Source organism: Amblyomma americanum, chromosome 8 (genome assembly GCF_052857255.1).
Source record: "Amblyomma americanum isolate KBUSLIRL-KWMA chromosome 8, ASM5285725v1, whole genome shotgun sequence".
Classification (NCBI taxonomy): domain Eukaryota; kingdom Metazoa; phylum Arthropoda; class Arachnida; order Ixodida; family Ixodidae; genus Amblyomma; species Amblyomma americanum.
Window position 1 is genome coordinate 28,674,219 of NC_135504.1, and position 24,106 is coordinate 28,698,324.

Consider the following 24,106-nt stretch of genomic DNA (forward strand, 5'->3'; position numbering starts at 1 on the left):
AAACCTAAACTTGTCAGATTGCCAAATTATCAGTAAAAATCTCAGTAAACAGGAAGACGGGCCACAGCGGAAGTTGCACCGCCAAGGCACGGGGTGAGATCGTTGTGCTGACTGTCGGAGCTCGGGTTGCCATTTTTTCTAGCTCTCCTCAGGCTGTTTTCCCCGCGATTAAACGCTGTAAATCCCGTTACAACTTGGTGATCGGAGCTGCTGGGTCCCGCTTTTGGCCTACGTCCTTGAGCTTCGCAGCAAAACCATCGCGTCAACTATGTCCACTGATGCAAGACACCTCTTGGCCTACGCCCGCCGTTTGCCCTGGTGCTCTCCGACAGCGGGACCTAGCCATTTTCAGCGGTTTCGACGACCACGACCTGGAGGATTGGCTTGGCAGCTACGATCGGGTAAGCGGCCACAACATGTGCGAAGAGCTAAACAGCGTGGTGTTTTACCTTTCGGATGTTGTCCAGCCTATGGTACAAAAACCATGCAGCAGGTTTCGCAGCCTTGTCGTCTTTTAAAGCGCCTTTTTCTATTTCTTGGTGTGCCCTGCCATGCGCTAGGGGTGCGGCTGCTCCCATCTTCTTTGCAGTGCATTTATTTATTTTATACTTCTAGCAACCTCATGCAATGTATTGGGCAGGAGTTGGTGGACGTATCATAAAAAGATACGAACGAGATATTTCAAAAAATGCGCTTCAAGATAACAACTTAGTGTTGAAAAAACAGCCGTGAAAAGAAAGCTCTGACGAAGGAAGAGGAAAGACGAGCACAGCATTGGTAGTTTTCGCAAAGTAAAGGGGTGGCTGTTAGTATCAACCATCCGTGTCAAACGCCTTGAATGACTTTTAGTCGTTCATGATCGAAGACAGAGTAGTAGTCCACTCACCGCATTTACTTGCACATGCTGCAAGAAGAGCCCTGTGGCGATCTGTTGCACAGCAGCGAACGAAAACGATTTTACCAAGCTCGTAGATGTGCTTTCTCAAGTTTGTGATTTCCGAAATGATAGGCGCAGTCCTAAGCACCGAGGCCGATATGCGATAAACGTCGCCTCATGCTGGCTTATCAAAGATAATCAGTCTTTTCTTGCGATTCATGCCGCAACCTTTTCTGTTTGCAAAATAATATACAATCTACAAGTTTCACGTGATTAATTCCTACACTCATGCTATGAGGAGCCCATTCCGAGCGCTGGGAAATTCTATTGATGATTAATTGGTTTTAACTGTGCAAGAAGCACTTTGGATAAAGAGATGCCATGACACAAGTTATTTGGTCTACACCAGGTGCCGTCAAAGTCTGTTTCTACAAGTGTTTATCCCAAGACAAGCGAAGCTCCAGGCACGTGGAAAGGTTTAAGCATTCACAATCGGTGTGTACCCGGTGCCACTTTGGGATCGAACCGCGCACCTGCTACATACGGAGTGGATTCTCAGATGTCTAAACGGCCGCTGTGGTCGCTGGGGTAATCTGCGAGTGCTCCGACAGCTAACTCCGCAAGCGTTGATGCGCTTCGCAGCTCGCGAAATACAGCCGCTTTAGCCGGAGTACCAAACCTCGAAACCATGTGGTTTAGCAAGAGAGTTTCTTACTATATCAGCGAGTATTGTGCGCTTAACAGCATGTAAGATGAGAATAAAAGCAGCCCACGTGGTTTATCGCGGTAATGATGAAGTTGAGTTGCAGTGGCACCTTTGGACAAAGAGCGGCATGGCGCAAGGTATTTTTTCATGATACAAAAGCGAGGTCGAAGACCCATTTTCCTAGCATTTCACCCAAGAATTACACAGAACTAGGTCAGGGCAAAGCTTGTACCAACTGGAGGCCGGTGGGAACTCCGGTGGCACTGGGGACCGAACTCCACACTTCCCGCATGCGACGCGCAGGCTCAAACCACTATAGAACATCGCTGTGGTTCCTAGTTGGATGCGGTCTCTCCAGAAGAAGCAAAAAGGTTAGATTGTTTGCCTTTTGGTTTTGAACGTTGCAACATGAGATAACAAAAAAAAAACACGGCGAATACGTATTTCGCAACATATCGAAAAAATTCCACCCAGAACGAAGACGGTATAAAGACGTACATCTTAAAAAGGCATAAGGCCTGAGCTTCTTACAAAGCTGTTGGATAGGCATATCGAAAGAAACAACTTTGTCCCGAAAACAACACGATAAAATGGACGAAAGTGCAGCGACCAACGATACCGAGCCTTATTTTATATTTTCGATTAAATATCCTTCGGGAAAGCATTGATTATTTCAAGCGGCGACGTCCGTCCCGAATGCGAAGCTTTTTCCATGCCACATCACACTGATTGAACCCTTCCACTGAGCCAGCTTCGGGGCACTGCACTACCGTTCTCCGCACCACAGGGAGCAACAGGGAAGTTTAAAAGCTATCTAATTACTCATTACTCATTATTCATTACAATCCAGGCGAAGCAATGGTAAAGTGGTGTTGGGATTTGACTGCTGACCCGAAGGTTCAGGAATCGAGGCCAGCCACGGCAGCTGCATCAACAAAATGCAAAAACGCGCATATGCTATGCAATGTTGGCGATCGAGAGAACTCACGGTGGTTTAATTTCTGCCTGAGCCCTCCACTACAGCATCCCTCACAGCCCTTTGGGTAGCTCTGAGACGCTAAATCCTGCATGCCACATAGCGCCTATTCATTACTATTGGCCACCGTAGTGGCTTAGTGGTTATAATGCTCAGGTGCTGACCCGAAAGACGCGGGTTCGATTCCGGCCGCGGTGGTCGCAATTCGATGAAGGCGAAATGGTAGGGGCGCGTGTACCGTGTGGTGACCGTGCGCCCTAAAAAACCCCACGTGGTTGAAACTATCCGGAGCCCTCGCGTACGACGTCCCTTATAGCCTGAGTCGCTTTGGGACATTAAACGCCATAAAACAAAAAAAATCGTGAGTAATGATTGAGCAGTGAGAAGTGTAATGAAAAAAAGTGGCTATAAATAGCCGCACGCAGGCTGTGAGAGAGGATTCAATTAGTGCTCCGGGTAGTTTCGACCACCTGGGGTTCTTTACCGTGCTTGGACACCGCAGAACACAAGGGCACTTGGAGCCGCCGCGGTGGCTGAGTGGTTATGGCGCTCGGCTGCTGGCCCTTAAGACGCGGGTTCGATCCCGGCCGCGGCGGTGGAATTTTAATGGAGGCAAAATTCTAGAGGCCCGTGTGCTGTGCGATGTCAGTGCCCGTTAAAGAACCCTAGGTTGTCGAAATTTCCGGAGACCTTCCCTGCGGCGTCCCTCATAGCCTGAGTCGCTTTGGGACGTTAAAGCCCCACAAACCACAAGGGCACTTGGACATTTCGCTTACACCGTAAAGGCCCTTCACTGTCGGGCTCTGATCCCGCAAAGTCGAGCTGAGAACCTGAACGCCATCGCCACTTTGGTATAGACGGGGGTTAGCGAAGAAGGAATGTGAATACTAATTTGAATTAAAAGAATGCTTTACTTACCAGTAGCAGATGTAAGGTTTGAGCCGCTTGTAACGCGTTCTTTCGTGGGAATTCCATCGGTCAATCTTTGCACTGTTCGTACGAGCGGAATTACATCGAAGTTCCAGAATTGGTGGTTGCAGAAAGTCTTGACGCACAAGAAATATCAAGGACACAAGTTAATGCGGCATAGCAATGCAGAACTGTACTTCGGGCGTGAACCTTTCATCTTGCGCGCAATGAAACTGCGTTCAAGAAATTTCTAATCATTTTGCATGTGCTATATTGTCACATGCGGCGGCAGTGCTGCGAACAACGGAAAAGCAGATGGCGTGGAACTGAAGTGAAATTTTTATGGGGAACTTGCGCTGAAGTTTCCGGTGCCGATTGCAGCGCCATAACACACTGCCTAGCGAGAAGAGCAAGCAGTTTTGGGTAGTACTCTTAGTACTTTTCCGCGCCACCTTCAGGCGCTTATTGGCGTGAGCCTCCGCGCTCTGTCGAAGGCGCACGTGCCGTGCGTCAGCTATCTGGGCTACGCCGAGAGAAGCTAGGCAATGAATGCTGCCAGCCAAATGCGGGTATCTAATCGCGCAGAATGGGTTCTCGCGTTTGCAGCGGCCCAAGCGGCTGACAAAAGCAGTTTTGAGTCACCGAATGGAACAATTGCAGTGCACCTTGGCAGCGCAGGTTCCCCATAGGGCTGGTTACCATACAGAAAAACTTAACAGTTGGGGGCGGCGACAGCAAGAAGCATTCTCGGCGATCGTCGAACAGAATCACCGCCTCTTTCGGCCACGCTAAATTTAAGACACCGCCGATCATTCGAGATAAGCGGCACAAAAGCTGCACAGAAAAGCGGCAGACACTTGGAACTACGGGAAAGCAGGAGCTTATGATTACGATTTTTCGAAGGTGCTCTGAGCGCTTCTTTGCTAAAAAATAGAGATAGGGACATGTGCCACCCTCGACAAAAAATGGCAGAAAAGAAAAAAAAAGTGTTTTAGAGCAATGTTACTTAAATCCAAGAGCACAGTGCGCCGCGATTGGATAGAAATACGGTGGCAGTTTCGTTTGGTAGGTGTCTATCAGTTCTGTGGAACGCCTTATCAATATTAGAACTCTGTATTCTTAAGTGAAAAAACGACGATAGCAAGTGTTAACCAGTGAACGTCAGTATGAGATATCGCTTCGCAAATGAAGAGCAGGGAACGAAGTTTAGGAAGGCAGTGAAAAAGCAAAACAGATAGTTTGCCTTGCGGAACGGAATGCAAAAGCAAAGAAATGCGCGGCATTAAGTGGGGTGGGTTGATAAAGTCCTCTTTCCTAAGGTAATGATAAAGTTTATAGGGGCTACTTTCTAATTCACTTCAGAAAATGGCAAGAACACATCAAGCTTCCACAATAAATTTCCTTTGCACGGCACACTGAGCTGGTCTCAATTATTCCCAAGCTTTAATCTTAACTTCAATTTTGTGAGCTCATAGCTAAAGTATAAATCCTTCATAAATTTTATATGAGAGCGGTAAGAACAGCCATTCATAAATTGAGGGTTAGTACTAAATGTGCTTATTTGCTTCCTAACCTCCAGAGAACATTACCTAGTACAGCCCACTTACGTCCTTTAAGGGTTGTCGGAACATGCGGGCTTGGATAAAAGGCTGCTCAGGTTCTACTTGGCTGTGCTTAGTGCAGAAGCAGTGGTTCGTAAATTTTCCTTCTTATGTTCAACTAGCATCGGTGGTTCACATCCGGAGTTATTCGAATCTGGGAACCCAGCAGTATCAAAGAAATCGGCGATATCATTCATGATATGGCATCCCTCCGTGATCGTTCCGCTCCCGTAATAAACGTTCGGTATGAGGCTTAAAAAAAGCGTGGAACTGCCACGTTAGTATCATTGTGCCGTGCATATGAAGCGTCGGGGCAAAGGCGGCCTTTCGGAGCAAAAACAGAATTATGACACACGTGCCGGGCCCCGCCGCGGTGGCTCAGTGGTTAGGGCGCTCGGCTACTGATCCGGAGTTCCCGGGTTCGAACCCGACCGCGGCGGCTGCGCCCTTGCGCCCTTATGGAGGAAAAACGCTAAGGCGCCCGTGTGCTGTGCGATGTCAGTGCACGTTAAAGACCCCCGGTGGTCGAAATTATTCCGGAGCCCTCCACTACGGCACCTCTTCCTTTCTTCCTTCACTCCCTCCTTTGCCATTCCCTTACGGCGCGGTTCAGGTGTCCAACGATATATGAGACAGATACTGGCGCCATTTCCTTTCCCCGCAAAACCAATTATTATTATTATTATTACTCGTGCCGGCAGGAACAACTGTTTCCCTCCAGATGGTTCGTATATATCTCTTTGAAATCTTCCCTTTTTTTCTCTGCTAAAATTTAAAGAAAGTTGACCTAGGAATAAGTTTCATTTTTGGCTTCGGAAGCACTTTTTCACTCTAAATTCATGCTTTTCTGGTGTAGGCTGGAATAAAGGGTTCGTAATGCTCTTTAGAAAGCTTATCAAGAGCCGTATTGAGAAATTTGCAGTTCTTTCCGATCATGCTACTGCGAAACATTAACATGCAAGACAAGGCTAAAAGCGTTACTGTAAAGTGAAATCACCCCCTGTAGGTCAGGCACCTGGGTTGCGAAACATGTTCCGAAACGCATGTGCAAGCTGATATGAACTCATGTTATTGATCATTCCAACTCTTATCCGTTCACAGAGCGGCTATGGTTCAAGGAGGTCAGTATTCATCCGAAATGTCAGCAACGACGTGCCGTATTGCCCAGTGTTTACTTTGCACTCACATTTTTTTTCTCAAGCCTTTAACGACCATTTTTACAGAAAGCTTGCAAGAAGGAAGCGGTGCTCGTGGGGACCATTACTTCAAAAGTAGTCAGTCATGCAAGTTCCAGGAGCATATTGCACCAGAAAGAGTAAAAACATGCCATGCAATTGGCCTCAGAGGGACAAAATTCCTTCTCTCGTTAACTGCGTCCCTGCGAGAGGTAATGACAGGGTTGCACTACGCTGACCGAGTGGATAAACTATGTATTTACAGTCAATAAGGAACGCTTTAGACAATATCGATTGGCCGCAGATGCAGTCAAGGCTGCGCGGCGTGTTTCGAGCGTCGCAAGTAGGCAGGAAACTTGAGCCACAAACCTGGAACGGGTCGAAATGAAGGTTCACTGCCCTCCGGACGCTCACTGCAAACACTCTGCGCAGCAAGATGTTCCTACAAGGTTTTAATATTTGATATAAGAAAGCATACCTCGCCATTACAACCATTCTCTCGAATGAAAGGAGAGGAACATTGCAAAATAAAATATAGCGCTGTACTGGAGGAGACTGTCTTCTGTAGGAAAATTTGCGTAGACTAACAACGGTAGTGTGAGGAGGAACTCAAGAGGAAAGCGGTAAATCTCCAGTTCGTGAAATAATTTCAGCCGCACAAGGCGTACTGGCTAGCGATGATCATCGGCAATACCAGGGTGTAATGGCCAGCTAACATTTTGATCTCGTGTGCATGCTACTTTTCTTTCGACATAGAGTATCCACAAGTAGCCTTTCGTCATTGGTCGGCGTCTTTGTCGGAGACAAAGAAAGAACGCCTGCGTCATCGTTTCATGGACGCGTATTGAAAACGACGCTGTGAAGGACGCAAAGCTCTGCCGCTTCACTGGTACTGCCTCGAGGCGCTTCTGCCAGGAAGATGTTGTTGTTAGCCTATCAAAAGATGGCACATACCCACCGGCTGACATTTTTGTAGTTCCACGTAAGGATGGACGCAAGGTAAATAAGGGCTAGCTGTTGAGGATGTGTCACGAGCAGGCATAAAAAACACTGAACTTTTGGACGGCATATAAGAGGGGGGCTAGTATCCTAACCCAAGGTGGAGACCAGAACGTCCCAGCGCGTGTACCCCGGCGCTCCCTCACAGTGGTCTTCCTCTTCTTCGCTGCAATGGCCTAACAAAGGTTGATTGAGAGTGATCAATTTTTATTTATGAGCTGGCTGACATAAGTCCGGATGGACTTATCTTCTGTTTGGATCTACACCAAACCCTGGCCAATCCCCAACCGTGGGTACGTGCCATCGCTTCAGAGGCAACAGTAACAACAATAGAGAGTAGTGTTAGCTTTGACACCTTTTTCTCGTAAGTATTCGTGTCCTACCGAGCGGTCAATGAATGGAACAGCAAAAGCTGGAGGCTGTCAAGTCCAGCTTTCTCGGGCAAAAATTTTGAAAATTGAAAAATTCTAAGACACTGGTATGGAAATACTAAAGCTAATGGTCCATTTTTCTGATGTGTAGCAAAATCTTTAAGTGTTTCCAGCGATCGCATGGAACAGTTAAGACTGCCACAAAAAATCAATGGGGAATGCTTTTGACGATAGCAAAAAGGTGAATAGAAAAGGAAATACAATACTGCCGTCGGGTGATCTGCTGATATACTGATTGCTATCGTGAAATCTTACAATATATGAAAAAAAAAGCTTTCATAAACGGTTTCCCGCTCGAAAATGCTTTTGTCCAGAATTTCTGGGTATGGGACAAGTCCTGCTAATAATGAAAAATAGATAACATGCCTTGGTTTGGTTTGGTTTCTGGGGGTTTAACGTCCCGAAGCAACTGAGGCTATGAGGGACGCCGTAGTAGAGGGCTCCGGACATTTCGACCGCTTGGGGGTTCTTTAACGTGCACTGACATCGCAAAGTACACGGGCCTCTGGAATTTCGCCTCCATCGAAATTCAACCGCCGCGGCCGGGATCGAACCCGCATCTTTCGGGTCAGCAGCCGCGCGCCATAACCACTGAGCCACCGCGCAGCTGTAGCACACCTTGGTATTCTTCGTAAACTCGCAGCACGTGTCCTCATGACACCGTTGCACACATCCACTTTTAACCGTTCTCAAACTTCCAAAATATTGCGTTCCTGAAATCAATGTCTTCAGGTTACACAACGATAATACAAACATCCTGTGACCTGCTCTATGTCCTATTGTTTCTATCTCACTGCTTCATACACTGCTGGTGTCAAGCAAGGCAGAATTTGTCATGGACGCTTTTCTTTTGCCTATAGTTGCCATTACAGTTTAGTGGCTGATTGTGTTCACTGTATTACTAGTTTCTACATTGTTGTTATAATGTTTTGCTGTTTTCATTTCTTTATTTATTTTAGTCACAAAATAAGATACACAACGCTGAATAGATTGCATGAATAACAGAAAGGGACGGGTATTTTTCTACGGTTGACATTCGAATATATTGCGCGTGCTTTTACTCCAAACATTATTTAGCTGGCTTTGCGATAGTCAGCGCCAGCAGCACAGTTTCTTATTCGTTTTTCCTGACTCACCCGATAATCTAAGCAATAGTCGCGTGAAGCTAAAACCCAATAATGAATAGTGAAATATTGGTCGCAATAACACATGCGGTATAATTTCTATTCATGAACACTGGTTTGTCGTTGGTAGTAATAGAATAAAACCACAGAGATATTTCGTTGCGCTGAAACATGGAAGCATTCCATAATATTCTGTGTATGTTCTGGGCCAGTCAGTAAGGGATGGTGTGGATGAAATAAAGGTTATGACCGAAAAAAATGGAACTTGAAAGAATAATTTTATGAGTCATGAAGGCAAAAAAGCAAAAAAATGACAGAAGACGAACAAAACGTTTCTATTAACAATGGACATATAAAAACCTGCGAAATATCAAAACAAATAAAAAAAAGGAGAGAAATTTTCTTAGTCATGAAAACGGGAACCAGTGAAATGACAGATAAACCAACAGCGGGAAGCACAGCATAGCAAAAACTCTGTCAATTCCATTGGCATGTTTTCTTAGTTTCAAACAGAAAAAACCTGTGGAATGATAGGAACACTGAAAACAGAAAAGCAAATTAAAGAAATGTCTTTCCATTTCACAGAAAATATCTGTTATACTTCATGTCTTTTCTTCACACAGCGCGCACAAATATGACAAAACACAAAAAGGACACCAGTAGCAACTGACACGATATCTGAAAGACACTTCCCTTCGATGAACATGAACGTGTGCACTAACAAAATTTAAAACTAAACATAGTAAGGCTGCATTTTCTAGTTAAACGAAAAACTAAAAAAAACAGTAAAGAGAATGGGAAAGAAAGCCGCGAACGGCACCAATATTTTGGTAGGTGAAAACACCATGAAGGGCGCATCTGATGTAGCCCACGTAATTCCTTGGAACTGGCGCTCCTCGAAAGCAGTTTAGTTCAACCAAACGTTTTTAGGAATTATGTGGGTTTCATCAAATGCGCCTTCAGGATGTTTTCACTCATCCACGCATCCGTGACTTCCGACAGTATTCAGTGACTACTTTTAGTGATATCTTTTAGTTTATTTGATCTCCAGATCCCAGCATCATCATGTAAGATTTTGTTTTAGTTTACAGACACCAGCAAAAGAATTGGCGGTGGTTTAGCTCTGGCTAACCTGGAGCGACGCGATAGCTACAGCTGGCTGAGTGGAACTTGGTCACGTGGCAAACCACGTGACGAACCACGTGATCAGCAACGGCGCCGCGCCGCCGGCAGCTGCTCCGCACCACGTGACCAACCACATGACAGCGTGGCGGCGCAGCCACGCTGAAGGCTTGAAATGCTGCCGTAATGTAGCTATCGGTACAAAAGCATGCTCGCATACTTATTAAGGGGTATTGTTTTTTTCAATTTAGCGTCAATTGCTACTGCACCCATCTTTTAGCAGCCCCTCCTTCCTCCTGTTCCAGCCTTTTGTGTCTCTTCATTGTTAAGCGGGACAATTCACAATGAATCACAAAAAATCCATCCAAGATTCACCGCTTCCGAAGTACCTCACCATGTTGTACCATTGGATGGCTTCATCCGTGGTCTTCAGGCCTAGAACATTGGGTGGAAGGCGGTCCATCGCTGTGCTAGTATTCTGTCGGAAGCCACCAAAAATCGAATTCGTTCCGGAAATAGGAGTGGAAACTTCACGCCGATGATCAACGCCTGATGATGCGATACGAGGTGGAGAGCGGTTCGTCGATGTGCCGTTATTCAGTCCAAAACTAAAGCCAACAAAATTCTTATTCATTTGGGAAACAGGATGGGAAACGTCACGCCGATGATCAACGCCTGATGGTGCGATATGGGGCGAAGACCAGTTCGTCGATGTGCTGTTATTCGGTCCGAAGCCAAAGCCAGAAAAACTCCCATTCATTTGGGAAGCAGGAGTAGAAACCTCACGTGAATGATCGAAGCCTGATGATGCGTGCGATGGGCCGGAATATGCCCGTTTGTTGAATGTAGCTGTGGCAGTTTGGCTAGCTTGCACTCCACGGGTTCGGACCTTGCTGAACCCATGCGGCAAAGGCATCGATCCTTCCTTTGCGATATTAGTCATTATCGCCAGTGCTTCGTCGGAGGTGAGAATGCCCCACGCATTCGGCCCTTCAACAAACTCCGTTGCTGTCAGCGAAAGGAAGTGCAGCTTAGGGAACAAGGGCAGCATGACTGCTCGGAGGTCAGCTCGTTCTTGGGAAGCATCTAAGCAGAGGCGCTGCTGCTGGGCCCAGGCATGGACAGTCGCCAGCACCGATGCCTGGGGAACGTTTGTGACGTAATCTAGAATGTAACTAACCGTGTCCACGTGGGAGAATTTGAACGCCTCCGAAGATAGGACCTCCCAGCTGTGATTGTGAATTGCGTTCTTAGCAGCTCCGTCCACGTCCTCTTCACCCATGGTCAGAATGTAGTCCAGAAAAGGACACACGTACTCCGGCTTCATGTTCCGCCTCACGTAATCGACGCACTTTTGGGCGAGGTCTGGAACTAAGTATTTGTCAGCCGCGGTGCGGACGTAGGCAGCATGTTGCGCGGTTTTCACCTGCACTTGGCCGCTGTAGAAGTACCTGCACAGCAGAACAAAGTGTGTTCGTTAGAAAACTTCGTCGCAAACTGCTGGCGCCTCATAAGTTGGTTTTGAAGTCCAGCGTGTTATCGCTCGTCCCATTAACATATATTCCACTGAAACATAACAAAGAAGGCAAGCACACAAGAATGATCATTATGAGATGCAACCTGTTGTAGACGCCTGGACTGTTTTCTACAAGGAAGGCTAAGTATTTCACAGCTTCTTATGTGAATACAGATTGCTGCGTTTACGCAGTTTCGCGATAAGAACCTCAGTTCCAAACCTTTTCGAACTACACCAAGGGTCATTCGATGCAACTGAATTAAGAGTGCCGTTGGCCGCTGTGCATTGGAATACTAGGTTGAGGGGTTGCGCGTCTGGAGTTCTTTCGGCATTGGAGAAGTGACAGTGTATCTTGATGTTGGCGAAGATTTAGCTTTTTTTCGAAATGATTTACCAGGGTGCCTCGAGTGCTTTATGAAAATTCTTTAGAAACTGCGCAGCCTGACATTGGAGAGATGTGCAATAATCAGTTTCCAAGAAGCTTATTAGACTGGAAGAGCATATTCACTTTTATTACAGTTAGGATGCGCAACCATAACTACATGTGTTGTACATATTTTCGCGTTTTTCAGCAAATCACGAGAGCGCTGTCCCAAGAAAGCCACCTTCCCATCATAAACGCGACTGCAAATCGGAGTCTAACGATCTTCACCAGTATCTACTTTGAGTTTATCGTACACGTCCAGTGTGCTGGCTGCATTGTTCTCATGAACGTTTTCATGGCAGAATTTTAAAATAAATTGTTGAGGAATGCGTATTTTCAAGAAAAGTTGCAACAGGCCCGCGTGACATGGCTTGTTTCTCATCAGACCCGCATGCTTATTCACCATGCGCTAACAGGAGTACACAGACAAAAAAAAAACTCCAAAAATATCCTGCCCTAGTGAGCTGTCCTGGTAAAGAACGAAACATTAAGGTCAAGTTGGCGCTCAAGATAATTGCTTCCGGCGTTTCCTGGAGCCATAAATAGTGAACTGTGGAAAAAGAGTACCATTTACCGGACAGTAATGGTATATAAAAAGATTTTGAATTCCCTGCTTAGGCACTGAAGGCAGGCGTTATTACAGTGAAGTTTGACGAAGCTTCGTGCCTTGAATTTTATTCGCAGTCTGTATTCTTCCCAACTTAGTTATCTTTAGCAAGTATGAAGACGCCCAAGCCTCAGCGTCTCATTGTGCTAGCTTACACCACTTTGCAAAAGTTACTGAACAATAGAAAACCAAACACTAGCCACCCGTGTGAATACTTACTCGCACAATACCGCCAAGTATCTAGTGATTTTCTTCGCAAATAATCAGCGAGATATTTATAGTTCAAGTTAAAGCATATTTAAATCTTTCAAAGTTTACCCAAGACTACCCACACGACCGGATACACCGTTCTCTGCGTGTTGTCGCCATTCGCGGGGAAAAAAAAAAAGAGAATTACCCAGTTACCTGAAGACTGGGCATCAACAAACACATCTGTAATTTAAAATAATGACGAAGGCATTGTGACACCGACAGTCACAATCATGAACTGAATATAAATTAGCGCTCTCCGAGGATGAGAACACGATTAGCTCTTTGCACTGAGCTGACTCAAACGCTGGCTAAAAGAACAGCACCACATCATAAATAGGTTTATGTTGTGGCCTACCTTGAATAAGATTTTCACATGTTTTGTTAGATGCTTGCCTGCGATTTCTACTGCCATCTCTTTCATGGGAAGGATTATAGACCGATACCGCTTGAATCAGCAGCAACTGCACAGCAACTTTCGGACAAATTCCTTAGACCGTCGTTGCATTAAATAAAATGTTACCTACTGTGAATGTCTTAATGTGTCTACAAACTTTCCCACCCTGTTGTAGTGTCAAAGGCTATTTAAAGAACTTCCAAGAGATGCAGCTACAGCCTTGAATTCTCTGCCTGAAAGCATGCGACAATATCAGAGTCTTCTCTTGCTATTATTCTTACTAAATTCTCGATCAGGGCTCCTGTCGTCATAAAGCTGTAATCATGATTACAGGAAAAAGTAACCCAGCTAATACGTTAAGGTAGACCACCATGATATCCATGAACCAAAATTAGGGTGCAGCTTTCAACAAACAATGCTGTGAGTGTTGCAACCTCAGATGATCAGATACCTTCGCGTTCATTCACTGCCGGCCGAATACGTAATGCCCACGGGCATTGAAAACACAAGGCAAAAGTTCGAAACTTCCTGGACACCATCACCATCATTCCTGCAAGTCAAGAATGAAAAAACTAAGATTTATTAGAAGAGAGACCACTATTTCGGAATTATTTTTGGTTAATTTAGATGGTTTCTGCAAGCCAGGATCTCAAAACCGGCCCTCAAATCTGTAGGTCAAGCAGTATATCAAAAGTAAAAATCAAAAATTTTCCACTGCATGCCAGTGCCGCATTACAGCCACAGAGATTTTACTGTGTTTTGTCGTTACAGTTAGAATTCGCATGAACTTATTTGTCGGCAGGCCTAATCTATTTCTGTTCCGCTGACACTGATTTTCTTTAAACATATATGTTCCCAAAGGCCCTTTCTCTAATGCTCTGTTTACTCAAGTTCTGCCAGCAGAGAAGAAACTTGATCGTATTTAGGTGCGCCGCAACTAGATGCATCGCTAGCGGAAAAGGCCGTCCTGTCTGCGGTTGAAGCTTGAGGATGGGCAAGTGGCAAGTGGAAAAGAGTAAAACCAGTTTCGCGACAGCTGCAGCCAAGTGGAAAGGAGGTAGCCTGTTTCGCGGCAGCTGCAACCAAGTGTCGTGCCAGCTGCATCAATGTGAAATGGGGGAAAACAGCGTCACGCTAAGAGTAAAAGAGAACATGTGCGTCACGCCAGCTCCTGTCACGTGTCCGGATAGCAGCAACAGTGGAAAACCACGTTATGCGTGCGATGTAGCTGGCGTTGCGTGAAACTTAAGGAGCGGTTGTGCTAGCGCACCTACCTGGCATTTAATTTAACTAACTAAACTCTTCATCACTTTTGCACTGTGTATCATAAGTAACAGGACTGGTCTTACAGGCTTAGAAAAGTTTTCCTATTATATTGCGGCGAATCTTTCTTCAAAGCTGCCGGCGCGCGGCTTTATCGCTTTGTTTGCAAGAAGCGTCTAGAGTTATCTAGATTGTTCGCATCCATGCGCAGCTGATTCTACGTTGCTCCAGACTGTTGCGGTAACTTTCCACTCCGTATCTTGAAAGTTCGCTGCCAGCTTTAAATTGGGCACGGTCGAGAGCGGCGGGCATTCTGTTCGACGACCACCGAGCATGCTTGTTGCTACGCCGCCGCCGCCGAGTGACAGTCCATTGTGGGCGCAAATGAGCCCAAATAAAAAGTTTTGTTTAGACTCCATTTTCGCTGCCATTCTGCTGCCCGGATTGCAGTCACCACTACGTGGCAGTACGAGCACCTGGAAATCTCCTGCACACAGTAATATCGCCACTTTTCTTAGTCAAGTTCAACAGCTCTTGTCCTCCAACAGAATGCACTCCCATCAGAAAGATATCTTCAAACTCAAGCCATAATTTTAAAACAGGCTCACGAATGTAGCATGAACATTTTAAGGTATGTTTAAGTAGTAAGAAGGTTATTTTACCGAAGCAGTCCAAACACGCCGTCCGGATGGAGGTCAGTGATGACCACTCGGTCTTCTGTGGGGAAGTTCCCGTAGAACATAGCCTTGAACACGTCGTTTTGAAGTGCCAGTATCATACGATGGGCCTTGAAGGATGTCCGCTTCGCAGGAAATCCGTGAAAGTCGACCTCGATCTCTACGTCGGCAAGACTGCCGTCTCCCAAAAATTTCTCGAGAGAGAACTAAAAGCAAAGCGAGAGAGATCACACTCCCATTTTAGTGGTCATGCCGTTGACACCAAATCAATTAATGTAGAGAGTCTTCTTGTTTGCGAAATTTCTGCACAACGACGTTACTGCATAGATATCACCACAATCGCTTTCAATTGAAGACTAAGCACTGAATGGTAGTTATATAATAAAAGTGCCACAGAAACTTTTAATTTCGTGTTGAACCTACAACACGGTCTGAAAAAATGTTCAACAGTCATTTAACCGCTGCATATCCAAATTTTGATCTCAGTTAAATCTATTACATGTAGTCATAATTGGTTTTAATAATTGGTTTTTTTTTTTGGGGGGGGGGGAAGGAAATGGCGCAGTATCTGTCTCATATATCGTTGGACACCTGAACCACGCCGTAAGGGAAGGGATAAGGGAGGGAGTGAAAGAAGAAAGGAAGAAAGGTGGCGTAGTGGAGGGCTCCGGAATAGTTTCGACCACCTGGGGATCTTTAACGTGCACTGACATCGCACAGCACACGGGCGCCTTAGCGTTTTTCCTCCATAAAAACGCAGCCGCCGCGGTCGGGTTCGAACCCGGGAACTCCGGATCAGTAGTCGAGCGCCCTAACCACTGAGCCACCGCGGCGGGGTACATGTAGTCAGAAGAACTATCTATAGACATGAAGGTTACTGACATTTCAAAGCACCTTTTAAATGCTAATGCTAAACTTGCTGATTTTGGAACTTTCCGTGAGAACCTGGCCGCCCTCAAGTTAAGGGCTGAACGACTAGCCAAAGAAAATAAGTTCACTTGGCCCGAATGAACGACCTCCAAGATAGGTCCCGTAGAAGTAACCTCGTGTCTTTTTGTATATCTGGCATATGCACCGAAACTTGGTGATAGTAGTCGGAAGGAAACATCAGAAATATAACACAAGAACTCTCAATAACCGTCCCTAGTACTGTTTTCGCCCGGGGCCCGCGCAATCAACAATGCGAACCTCGCCTCAACGTGGCCAATATTTGCTAGTTCCCTAGCTGTAAAACCAAGGAAGAATTGTTGAGCGTTGGGTGTAAACTTAAGGTACAAATGTTTTTTACATCTTAAAATTTCAGTTCCTCTGCGAGGCGTGCTAGGAAACAACTGGTCAAATTTGAGAGGCAAACGACGTATGCTTTAAATCGAGGCAAGAAAGATCATTCTTCAATAATAAATATTGCCCTACTGTTCTGCAGGATACTTCCTCGCGAGTTAATTAATTCGTCGTGAATGGTCTTGCTGTTACAGCTAGCTGACGAACTCATGCACCCGCGTGTGCTGCTGGTCTCATAATTCAGGGCTCGTCACCAATCTGTGAAGCTTTTTTTCGAAATCCCGATGAACTTTCCTCTGCCGCCGATATTAGGCGTGCTGACGTTTTAGTGTTGGCAGAAATCTGGCTGAGACATACGCTGTAAGATGCCGATATATTTTTTTCTTTTACAGAAGAATGGTCCTCCATAGTTTGCTGTCATCGCGTGAGCGCGCGTAGTGGCGGTGTTCTGAGCGCTGTTTCGGACGATCTCGACGGCCCTCACATTGATATTCGCGCTTCGTTAGAGTTTTTGTGTGTGTTGATCACCACTGAATAGTAAAAACTTAATTTCGTGCGTACTTTCGCTCGCCGTTTACTGTTGGTAGTTTCTGTGGCGAACATTACGACGCGCTATGCGCTATGGATGATAAATTTCATAAACTTCCTGATTTTGTTTCATCTTTTAATTTTCCGGACACTAATTGGTCTAGTGTTGCAGGTATAACATTGCTCCCACGAAAAGGGAGCCTATCTTCTCGATTCCCTTTCAAAGCTATGCTTTAAAAGAAAATATGCCACAAAAAGAAAAATAAAAAGGTTCGATACTAGAAAAGAGGCAGAAAAGAAGTGCACTTTTATAAATTTAACAGAAAAAATAATTTCTGATGTTATCCTTAACCTTTCCCTTGAACACCCCCGGCGTGCGTGCGTGCGTGTGTGTGTGTGTGTGTGTGTGTGTGTGTGTGTGTGTGTGTGTGTGTGTGTGTGTGTGTGCGTGCGTGCGTGCGTGCGTGTGCGTGCATGCGTGCGTGCGTGCGTGTGTGCGTGCGTGCGTGCGCGTTCATGCGTGAATGGATGCATGTGCATGCGTTACCAGAATGTGCGTGCATGCAGCGTGCTTACGTGTAGAAGAGTGTACTTATCTCGGAAGACAATAACCGTGATTGGCTCTGGCCATCACAAGTTTTGCAAGTTTTGTACTGCCCGCACTGCGAGCACTGGGCTGAAACTGAGATCAGAACGGGAATTAGAAAGGCCATACTTGAGGCCACTTGCACACGTAGGTACCAGCAAGATAAGAATATTTTGTAAGAACACTCCACTACTGGCCGCATCTTCTAACTCTTGTTTTCGTTTGAGTGTCACTTGTTTTTCTTACATTGATCACTGCTTCTGTGACTTTGACCGCGGGGGATTACGTGACGCTCGTCGCGGCCGTGATATCTCTTGCATAAACGGCCGTCACGCCCATGCCGCAAACGCTGACTGGCGCCGACAACGACATATGCCTTTTCACGTCGACTTATTTTGACACTCTTCAAGACTTTTCAGCGCTAATCCCGTCACCGGACAGAAACTATGTGGCGGCACACCGACTGAATGCTTCAACAGTAGGCTTGTAAGCGGAGATCTTGCGACCAGACTTGTCAAGCTGGTAATTGATAATTTCCTTCACCATCTCCTTTCTTACATTTCGACTGATATCGGGGCAAAATTGAATGGAAACAAAATGAAACGTTTCCAAACACAGCCCCGCCTAATTTATGTTTTTGTGATCGTTCTTCACAATAATTTGTACAACAATCGAGAAGTCTGAGCTTATCTACCATCGCTTGCGACTCCAAAGTTGCCATTAGTTTTTCGTCTTCACTATTGAACTAAAATTTTAGTAACAAATATTGCACGATTTTGGCAACATTTACACCTACCGAGAACGCAGGTGGCACTAGTTTTTCGTCACAATAAAAAAGCCGCCCTATTATCCGAGATTAAGGGCTTTCCTTAGCAAATTTTGTCGAACCAGAAGCACAAAATACTACTATAGGATTTCACGGCCCTTTCTTCAAAGTTTTATTAAAGGGGCTGAGTTGGAGTGAAGGCAGAGAAAGTTTAAACGAAGAGTTTTATAAACTCGATAACATATGGAGCCAAGCAAAATTGCTTTCAGATACCTTTGAACAGCGACAAATTTCTGATCCGCAAATAAGCATTCTTGTTCCAGTTTTGACTATTTAACGATGTTTACTCGCAAAACCATGCTTATAAACTATTTGCTCAAACTGTGCCATTATGCTGATGCTCGAATATCGACGTACAATTATTCTCGTTCGAAAAAGTCGTCGTTTTGGAAAGCATAAACGCGAAAACGCAAAGGCGCCCGTGTACTGTGCGGTGTCAGTGCACGTTAAAGATTCCCAGGTGGTCGAAATTATTCCGGAGCCCTCCACTACGGCACCTCTTTCTCCCTTTCTTCTTTCACTCCCTCCTTTACCCCTTCTCTTACGGCGCGGTTCAGGTGTCCAAGGATATATGAGACGGATACTGCGCCATTTCCTTTCCCCCAAAACCAATTATTATTATTATTATTATTATTATTATTATTATTATTATTATTATTATTATTATAAACAATAAAATTGCATTGGGATTTTTCGGTGATATTGAATTAATATCAAGCAACAAAAAACTTTAGGTATTACGGCAGGCCGTTTTTGCCTCTCGCGAGCGGGGCCCGCCGCGGAGAATGAAGGGAACAGACGCTTTCCTTCCTGTCTAATAATAATGATTGGTATTTTGGGGAAAGGAAATGGCGCGGTATCTGTCTCACACATCGGCGGACACCTGAACCGTGCCGTAAGGGAAGGGATAAAGGAGGGAGTGAAAGAAGGAAGAAAGAGGTGCCGTAGTGGAGGGCTCCGGAATAATTTGCACCACATGGGGATTTTTAACGTGCACTGGCATCGCACAGCACACGGGCGCCTTAGCGTTTCGCCTCCATAAAAACGCAGCCGCCGCGGTCGGTTTCGAACCCGGGAACTTCGGATCAGTAGTCGAGCGCCCTAACCACTGAGCCACCGCGGCGGGTCCAGAAGCGGGTGCTGATTGGCCGAGGGAGATGACGGGAAAGTACGCTGAAACAATGCTATGTACACAGACAGAACCAGGAGATTTGCTCCTCTCCATGCGACGGACATTTTAGGGGTGTTTGGATCCTCAGTTCAGGCTCAAGCGCGAGCGGAACGCACAAACGGTTGCTTCCTCGGATGCATGGTTATCGTCTGTCCGAATTAACATAAATTGCTTCTTTCATCTTGACGTTCGGAGAAGTTGCAGAATTGCACTTAAGTGCGCTTAAGAGCAGAAATGCGAAAGCCTTTTTCTTTCCTCTCTTTCTCCGTTTATTATTTTTATTTTGTTAATTATTCTAATTTTGTATCTATATTTCATTTATTTTTTTAATCTTTTACTTTCCTTATAAACTGTTGCGTAATCAACTTTCATGGTTTTGTTTTGTTTACGATACAACTTTTGATTCCCAGTTCATGCGGACAAATTCCGTCCAAAAACTTTCGTCGAAACCACTCATGAACCCCGCCGCGGTGGCGCAGTGGTTAGGGCGCTCGACTACTGATCCGGAGTTCCCGGGTTTCAACCCGACCGCGGCGGCTGCGTTTTTATGGAGGAAAAACGCTAAGGCGCCCGTGTGCTGTGCGATGTCAGTGCACGTTAAAGATCCCCAGCTGGTCGAAATTATTCCGGAGCCCTCCACTACGGTATCTTTTCTTCCTTTCTTCTGTCACTCCCTCCTTTATCCCTTCCCTTACGGCGCGGTTCAGGTGTCCAACGATATATGAGACAGATACTGCGCCATTTCCTTTCCCCCCAAAACCAATTATTATTATTATTATTATTAAACCCCTCATGAGCCAAGAAAGGCTTACACCTTAAAATGCAGGCCTTTGTTCTCATGGATACATCTCGCGGCTAACAATTAAAAAAAAATGCAGCCAAGCTCGTTTTCCCGCCAGATGCGGAACACGGACGCAGTGAGTGGTTCTTTGAGACGTCCGTTACTTCCGCCGATAACACAAACTTTCTCCGACACAAATTTCTTTTCTGCCCTCTGAAAGCATGAAGTGGCTGAAGGGTAACGAATAATGTCAAGTCACTACTCCGATCCTACCAGTCAAACTGGCCTGAAGGAGCGCAGGTGAAAACATTATTGGTGAGAGAAGATTGGATTGGGACACGAAAAAAGAAGGCTTAACACGAACAATGAAAGAAGGCTTAAAACTCGCAGTTTATACGAATCGCCATTCGCAAACGTTATCGCCATCATTTTCCATGCGAACAAAAACTAAAAAACAGACAACGCGAACTGCAAAGCACCAAAAAACGAGCACACACACGCAATGACATTCCCGCAGCATTCCCAGCAAGACAAACATGAGCCGAAATAAAAAAAAAAAACAAGGGCCATGCGACAGTCCCTAATGCGAAATTTTAGCATGTCTCTAGGTGTCTCAGGTTCTGCAGGCTCTGCAGGCTCATTGTTTTGCTTTTCTGGGTCGTGGGCACGTCTGGCGAAGGTATTAGTTTTATAGTGGTATTTGTTGATTAAGACGACGATGTGCAATGCACAGCGCGCCGGATAATGTGTGTATTAGTCCTATAGAAGCATTTCTCCGATAGAATCTTTTGCTCCGACAGCGCGAGAAAACAACCCTTAGCCTCGAGCTACAGTTGTCATTTTCAAAGTTTTTCAGAAATTTTGAGACACAAAATATGATGTAGCATTACTCACAGCTCATTTCTTGGCACAAAAAAGTTCTCCTATGCACCGGCGTTGCGGTCGCCGTTTCTTGCCGTCGGCTGCACTGTGGGGGGTAAAAGCAAGTGCTCGGCGAAAGCAGACGACGCCGCGTTGAAGTGGCCAGCCTCCCTTTCATCTGCCGCGCCTTCTTGAGCTCTCTTCCACGCAGTTACGCGTTTCCCTTTTCTTACTTTAGTTATCGCCGTCTGGGTTGTGGCAAGAGCTCTGGCAACGCGCCAAGTATTCCTCGGCCAGTGCTCTGCTCGGAGAAAGGGCGCCAGACAGAGGGGAATGCACGGAATTATTCATTCTATACCGCAGGAAAGCCCTTGAAAAAATGCGCGTTTTGCCTCTCCCGTGCTGGCGCAAGAAGCTCACGTGGTGCAGTGTGCACCGGATGACACCACGGAAAAGCCTGCCGAGTTATCACACAGCGACATCTGCCGCTCGCTTCCGCCTAGTCTTGTTTGTTGCGCAGCCTTTCCTCGTCCGCGTGACCCCAGCTTCGGCTGCCCACGTGATCTCGTAGCCTGCGCGCTCGATTCGAATGGCGCTGGGAAGTCCGCGATGCGCGGGCGGGAGGATTTAACGCTACGCTTTAGGTTTAACTGCGATTTCGTAACAGCTTGCACTAATTATTTTGCGTGATATAAAGATGCCCCAGTAAAGTCTGTGAGTCGTTCAAAATACGTTGTCTCTTCACGTAATGCTGCTCTAACAGAAACATCCACAGTGCTTCTTCCTATAAAACTGCTATGTAGCATTATAGCTGGCTATTTTAGTCGCAAAGGTTAGTTAATAGCATTGAACTGTGGTTTTTGAACGTGATGTCCATGCAGCGTGAGCTCAAAAACCAGATGTTCGTAAAGTTTGTGCACCTGGAATTTATTCGGCCTCATTAAAAGGGCTTACCGCAGTGACTGAAAAAAGGCTGTGTATATAACCGTTTCATTAACAACCTCTGCGACTACCTCAGCGCAACGGTTCTTCACTCCTTCTTTTAACTTTCAATCCCGTGCATTCCTCCCCCCCCCCCCCCCCCGCCTTCCTTTTTCAACTTATGCCTCATGGCACACTTCTCGAATGAAAAAAAATATACTCCCTCCCCATCTTGGAGCATCGCATTATTGTGTTAATTACGTTGATAAGTTGCGTAGGCGGATATAATTCATGTAAGCGTGTATCATACGGTATTGCGGAGGCTACAGTTTTTCGTAAGCGCATTAATTGTGTTCTGCAGCATTCCTCATCCGTGCCTTAATTAAAACAACTTGTATTCAAAGCAACCACTACACTGCGTTTGACATTCCATAGATTAATCTTTAAACTGTTAGAACTGTACACTAAAAAAAATTACCACTATAGATGATATCTGTTAAAGCTCACCGATGGTTTTTGAATCCGGAGAAAAACTTTGCGTTTTAGTTTTTGTCACTGGATTCTCGTTTTCAGCCAGCTTACATCCCGTTAGCAAGATTTCAGCACTTCAGCGGTGTCCACATAGGGAAAAGTAGACAGAAGGCAATGAACGCAGGTGAGAACAGTGAAAGGCTTTATTGCCTCTTATTTCTATCAATTGAGCAAAACTGAATATATGTGGCCGGAAACGATTTCCCTAATATTTCTTTTCATAATGGTGTAATTCTCTGAGACATTCAGCTGTTTAACGATGTGTAATTAAAGAATAACGGAGGCATGAACTCACCGTTTTATTCAGCACTTGTGGCTGCGCGAAAAATCAGAGCACTTGTGAACTTAGCGGTACACAAAGTATTTGAACGCAAAATAGTGCACATGAACGGCTACTAGGCAATGTTAGTCATCAATAGTCATAATCATAGGTATAGGGTGAGGGTTTGTGCACAAAAAAAAACGAAGAGCATACAAGTAATTACTTTTGTGATGGCGGTGGTGGTAAAACCTTTATTCAATGTCAGTTATAGCCGTCCATGATATGCGGAGTCCTTAGCCCCGGACCCTGATGGTTGTCGCTATTCGGCGCGCACGCCTTTTCAGCGATTGCCAGTTGCTCGGCGGGTCCGAGCCGGACAGGGCAGTCTCCCAGAAAGAGAATGAAGGTTTAGAGATGGGTGTTTCGGTTCCCGGTAGGTTTGAGAACTCTCAGGCAGAGTGATATTTTTCATAAGCACACAGAGCCACAAACTCAGTGCGACCGCACGAAAGCAGAAATCGTAACAAAAGTACTGACACTCAGATATTTCAGCACTAACCGCTTCATGAAGTAAAATGCATGAAAATACAATTTACGAAGTAAACTAAATTCAGCAAAATGTGACAAAGATAAGAGAGTCACAAAAATTCATAACCGCCAATTCGATAACGGAAGCAAAATGTTGGAGATTAGTTGAAAGGGGTCTGAACAACCAAAACCATTTGCATCTCAGTTAGTTCTGATTGTGTTCTGGCCCATTCCAGTCAATTTTTTTAACAACGACTCCCTTTTTTGACAACACTTTTTGGTCGTCGAGCCCCAAACATGAAGGCCAGAACTTCTTGGCACACCTTCGGCTAGTACAGGACTCAAGTATGCCGTTCGCCCTTAATAGTACACCAGTGGCAGTGCAGTAGTGCAGAAGAGAACTGCACTTTTCTAGTTCCGAAACTGCGTCACTGCGCAAATGGAAGGCGCTCTGATTACTCCAAACTGCAGCTACCTCATTAACGACAGGCACTGTGTGCACATTAGTGCACGGAACATCGCTGACAGTGGAGTGATCCTCGCATGTTTCTGCTTCTCATACACACAGTGCAATTGTGGTCCACTGATGTAACTTCGAGGCAGTGACAGGGAAGACCAGTTTTCATTGTTCTTAAAAACTGCACCGAGATGCTTGCACAGAAATTTGGGCTTCGCGCAAGTTGAGCACGTCCCTGATGGAATACTGAAGTTCGCAGTACATTCCATTTCACTTACCTCCCCTGAAGCGCACATAATATTCCTGGTTCGCTTCCTTCA

General features: G+C 45.6%; 1 protein-coding gene across 1 annotated transcript; it reads right to left on the minus strand.

The window, feature by feature from the left end:
- Positions 1–9,114: 9,114 nt before the first annotated feature.
- LOC144101229 (BTB/POZ domain-containing protein 6-A-like) lies at positions 9,115–21,444 on the minus strand. Its single transcript, XM_077634303.1, has 3 exons — positions 21,121–21,444; positions 15,039–15,259; positions 9,115–11,371 (listed from the first exon to the last, which is right to left on the minus strand). Exons 2-3 carry the CDS (start codon positions 15,152–15,154, stop codon positions 10,270–10,272), a joined length of 1,218 nt encoding a protein of 405 aa, XP_077490429.1. The 5' UTR covers positions 15,155–15,259; positions 21,121–21,444; the 3' UTR covers positions 9,115–10,269.
- Positions 21,445–24,106: the final 2,662 nt, after the last annotated feature.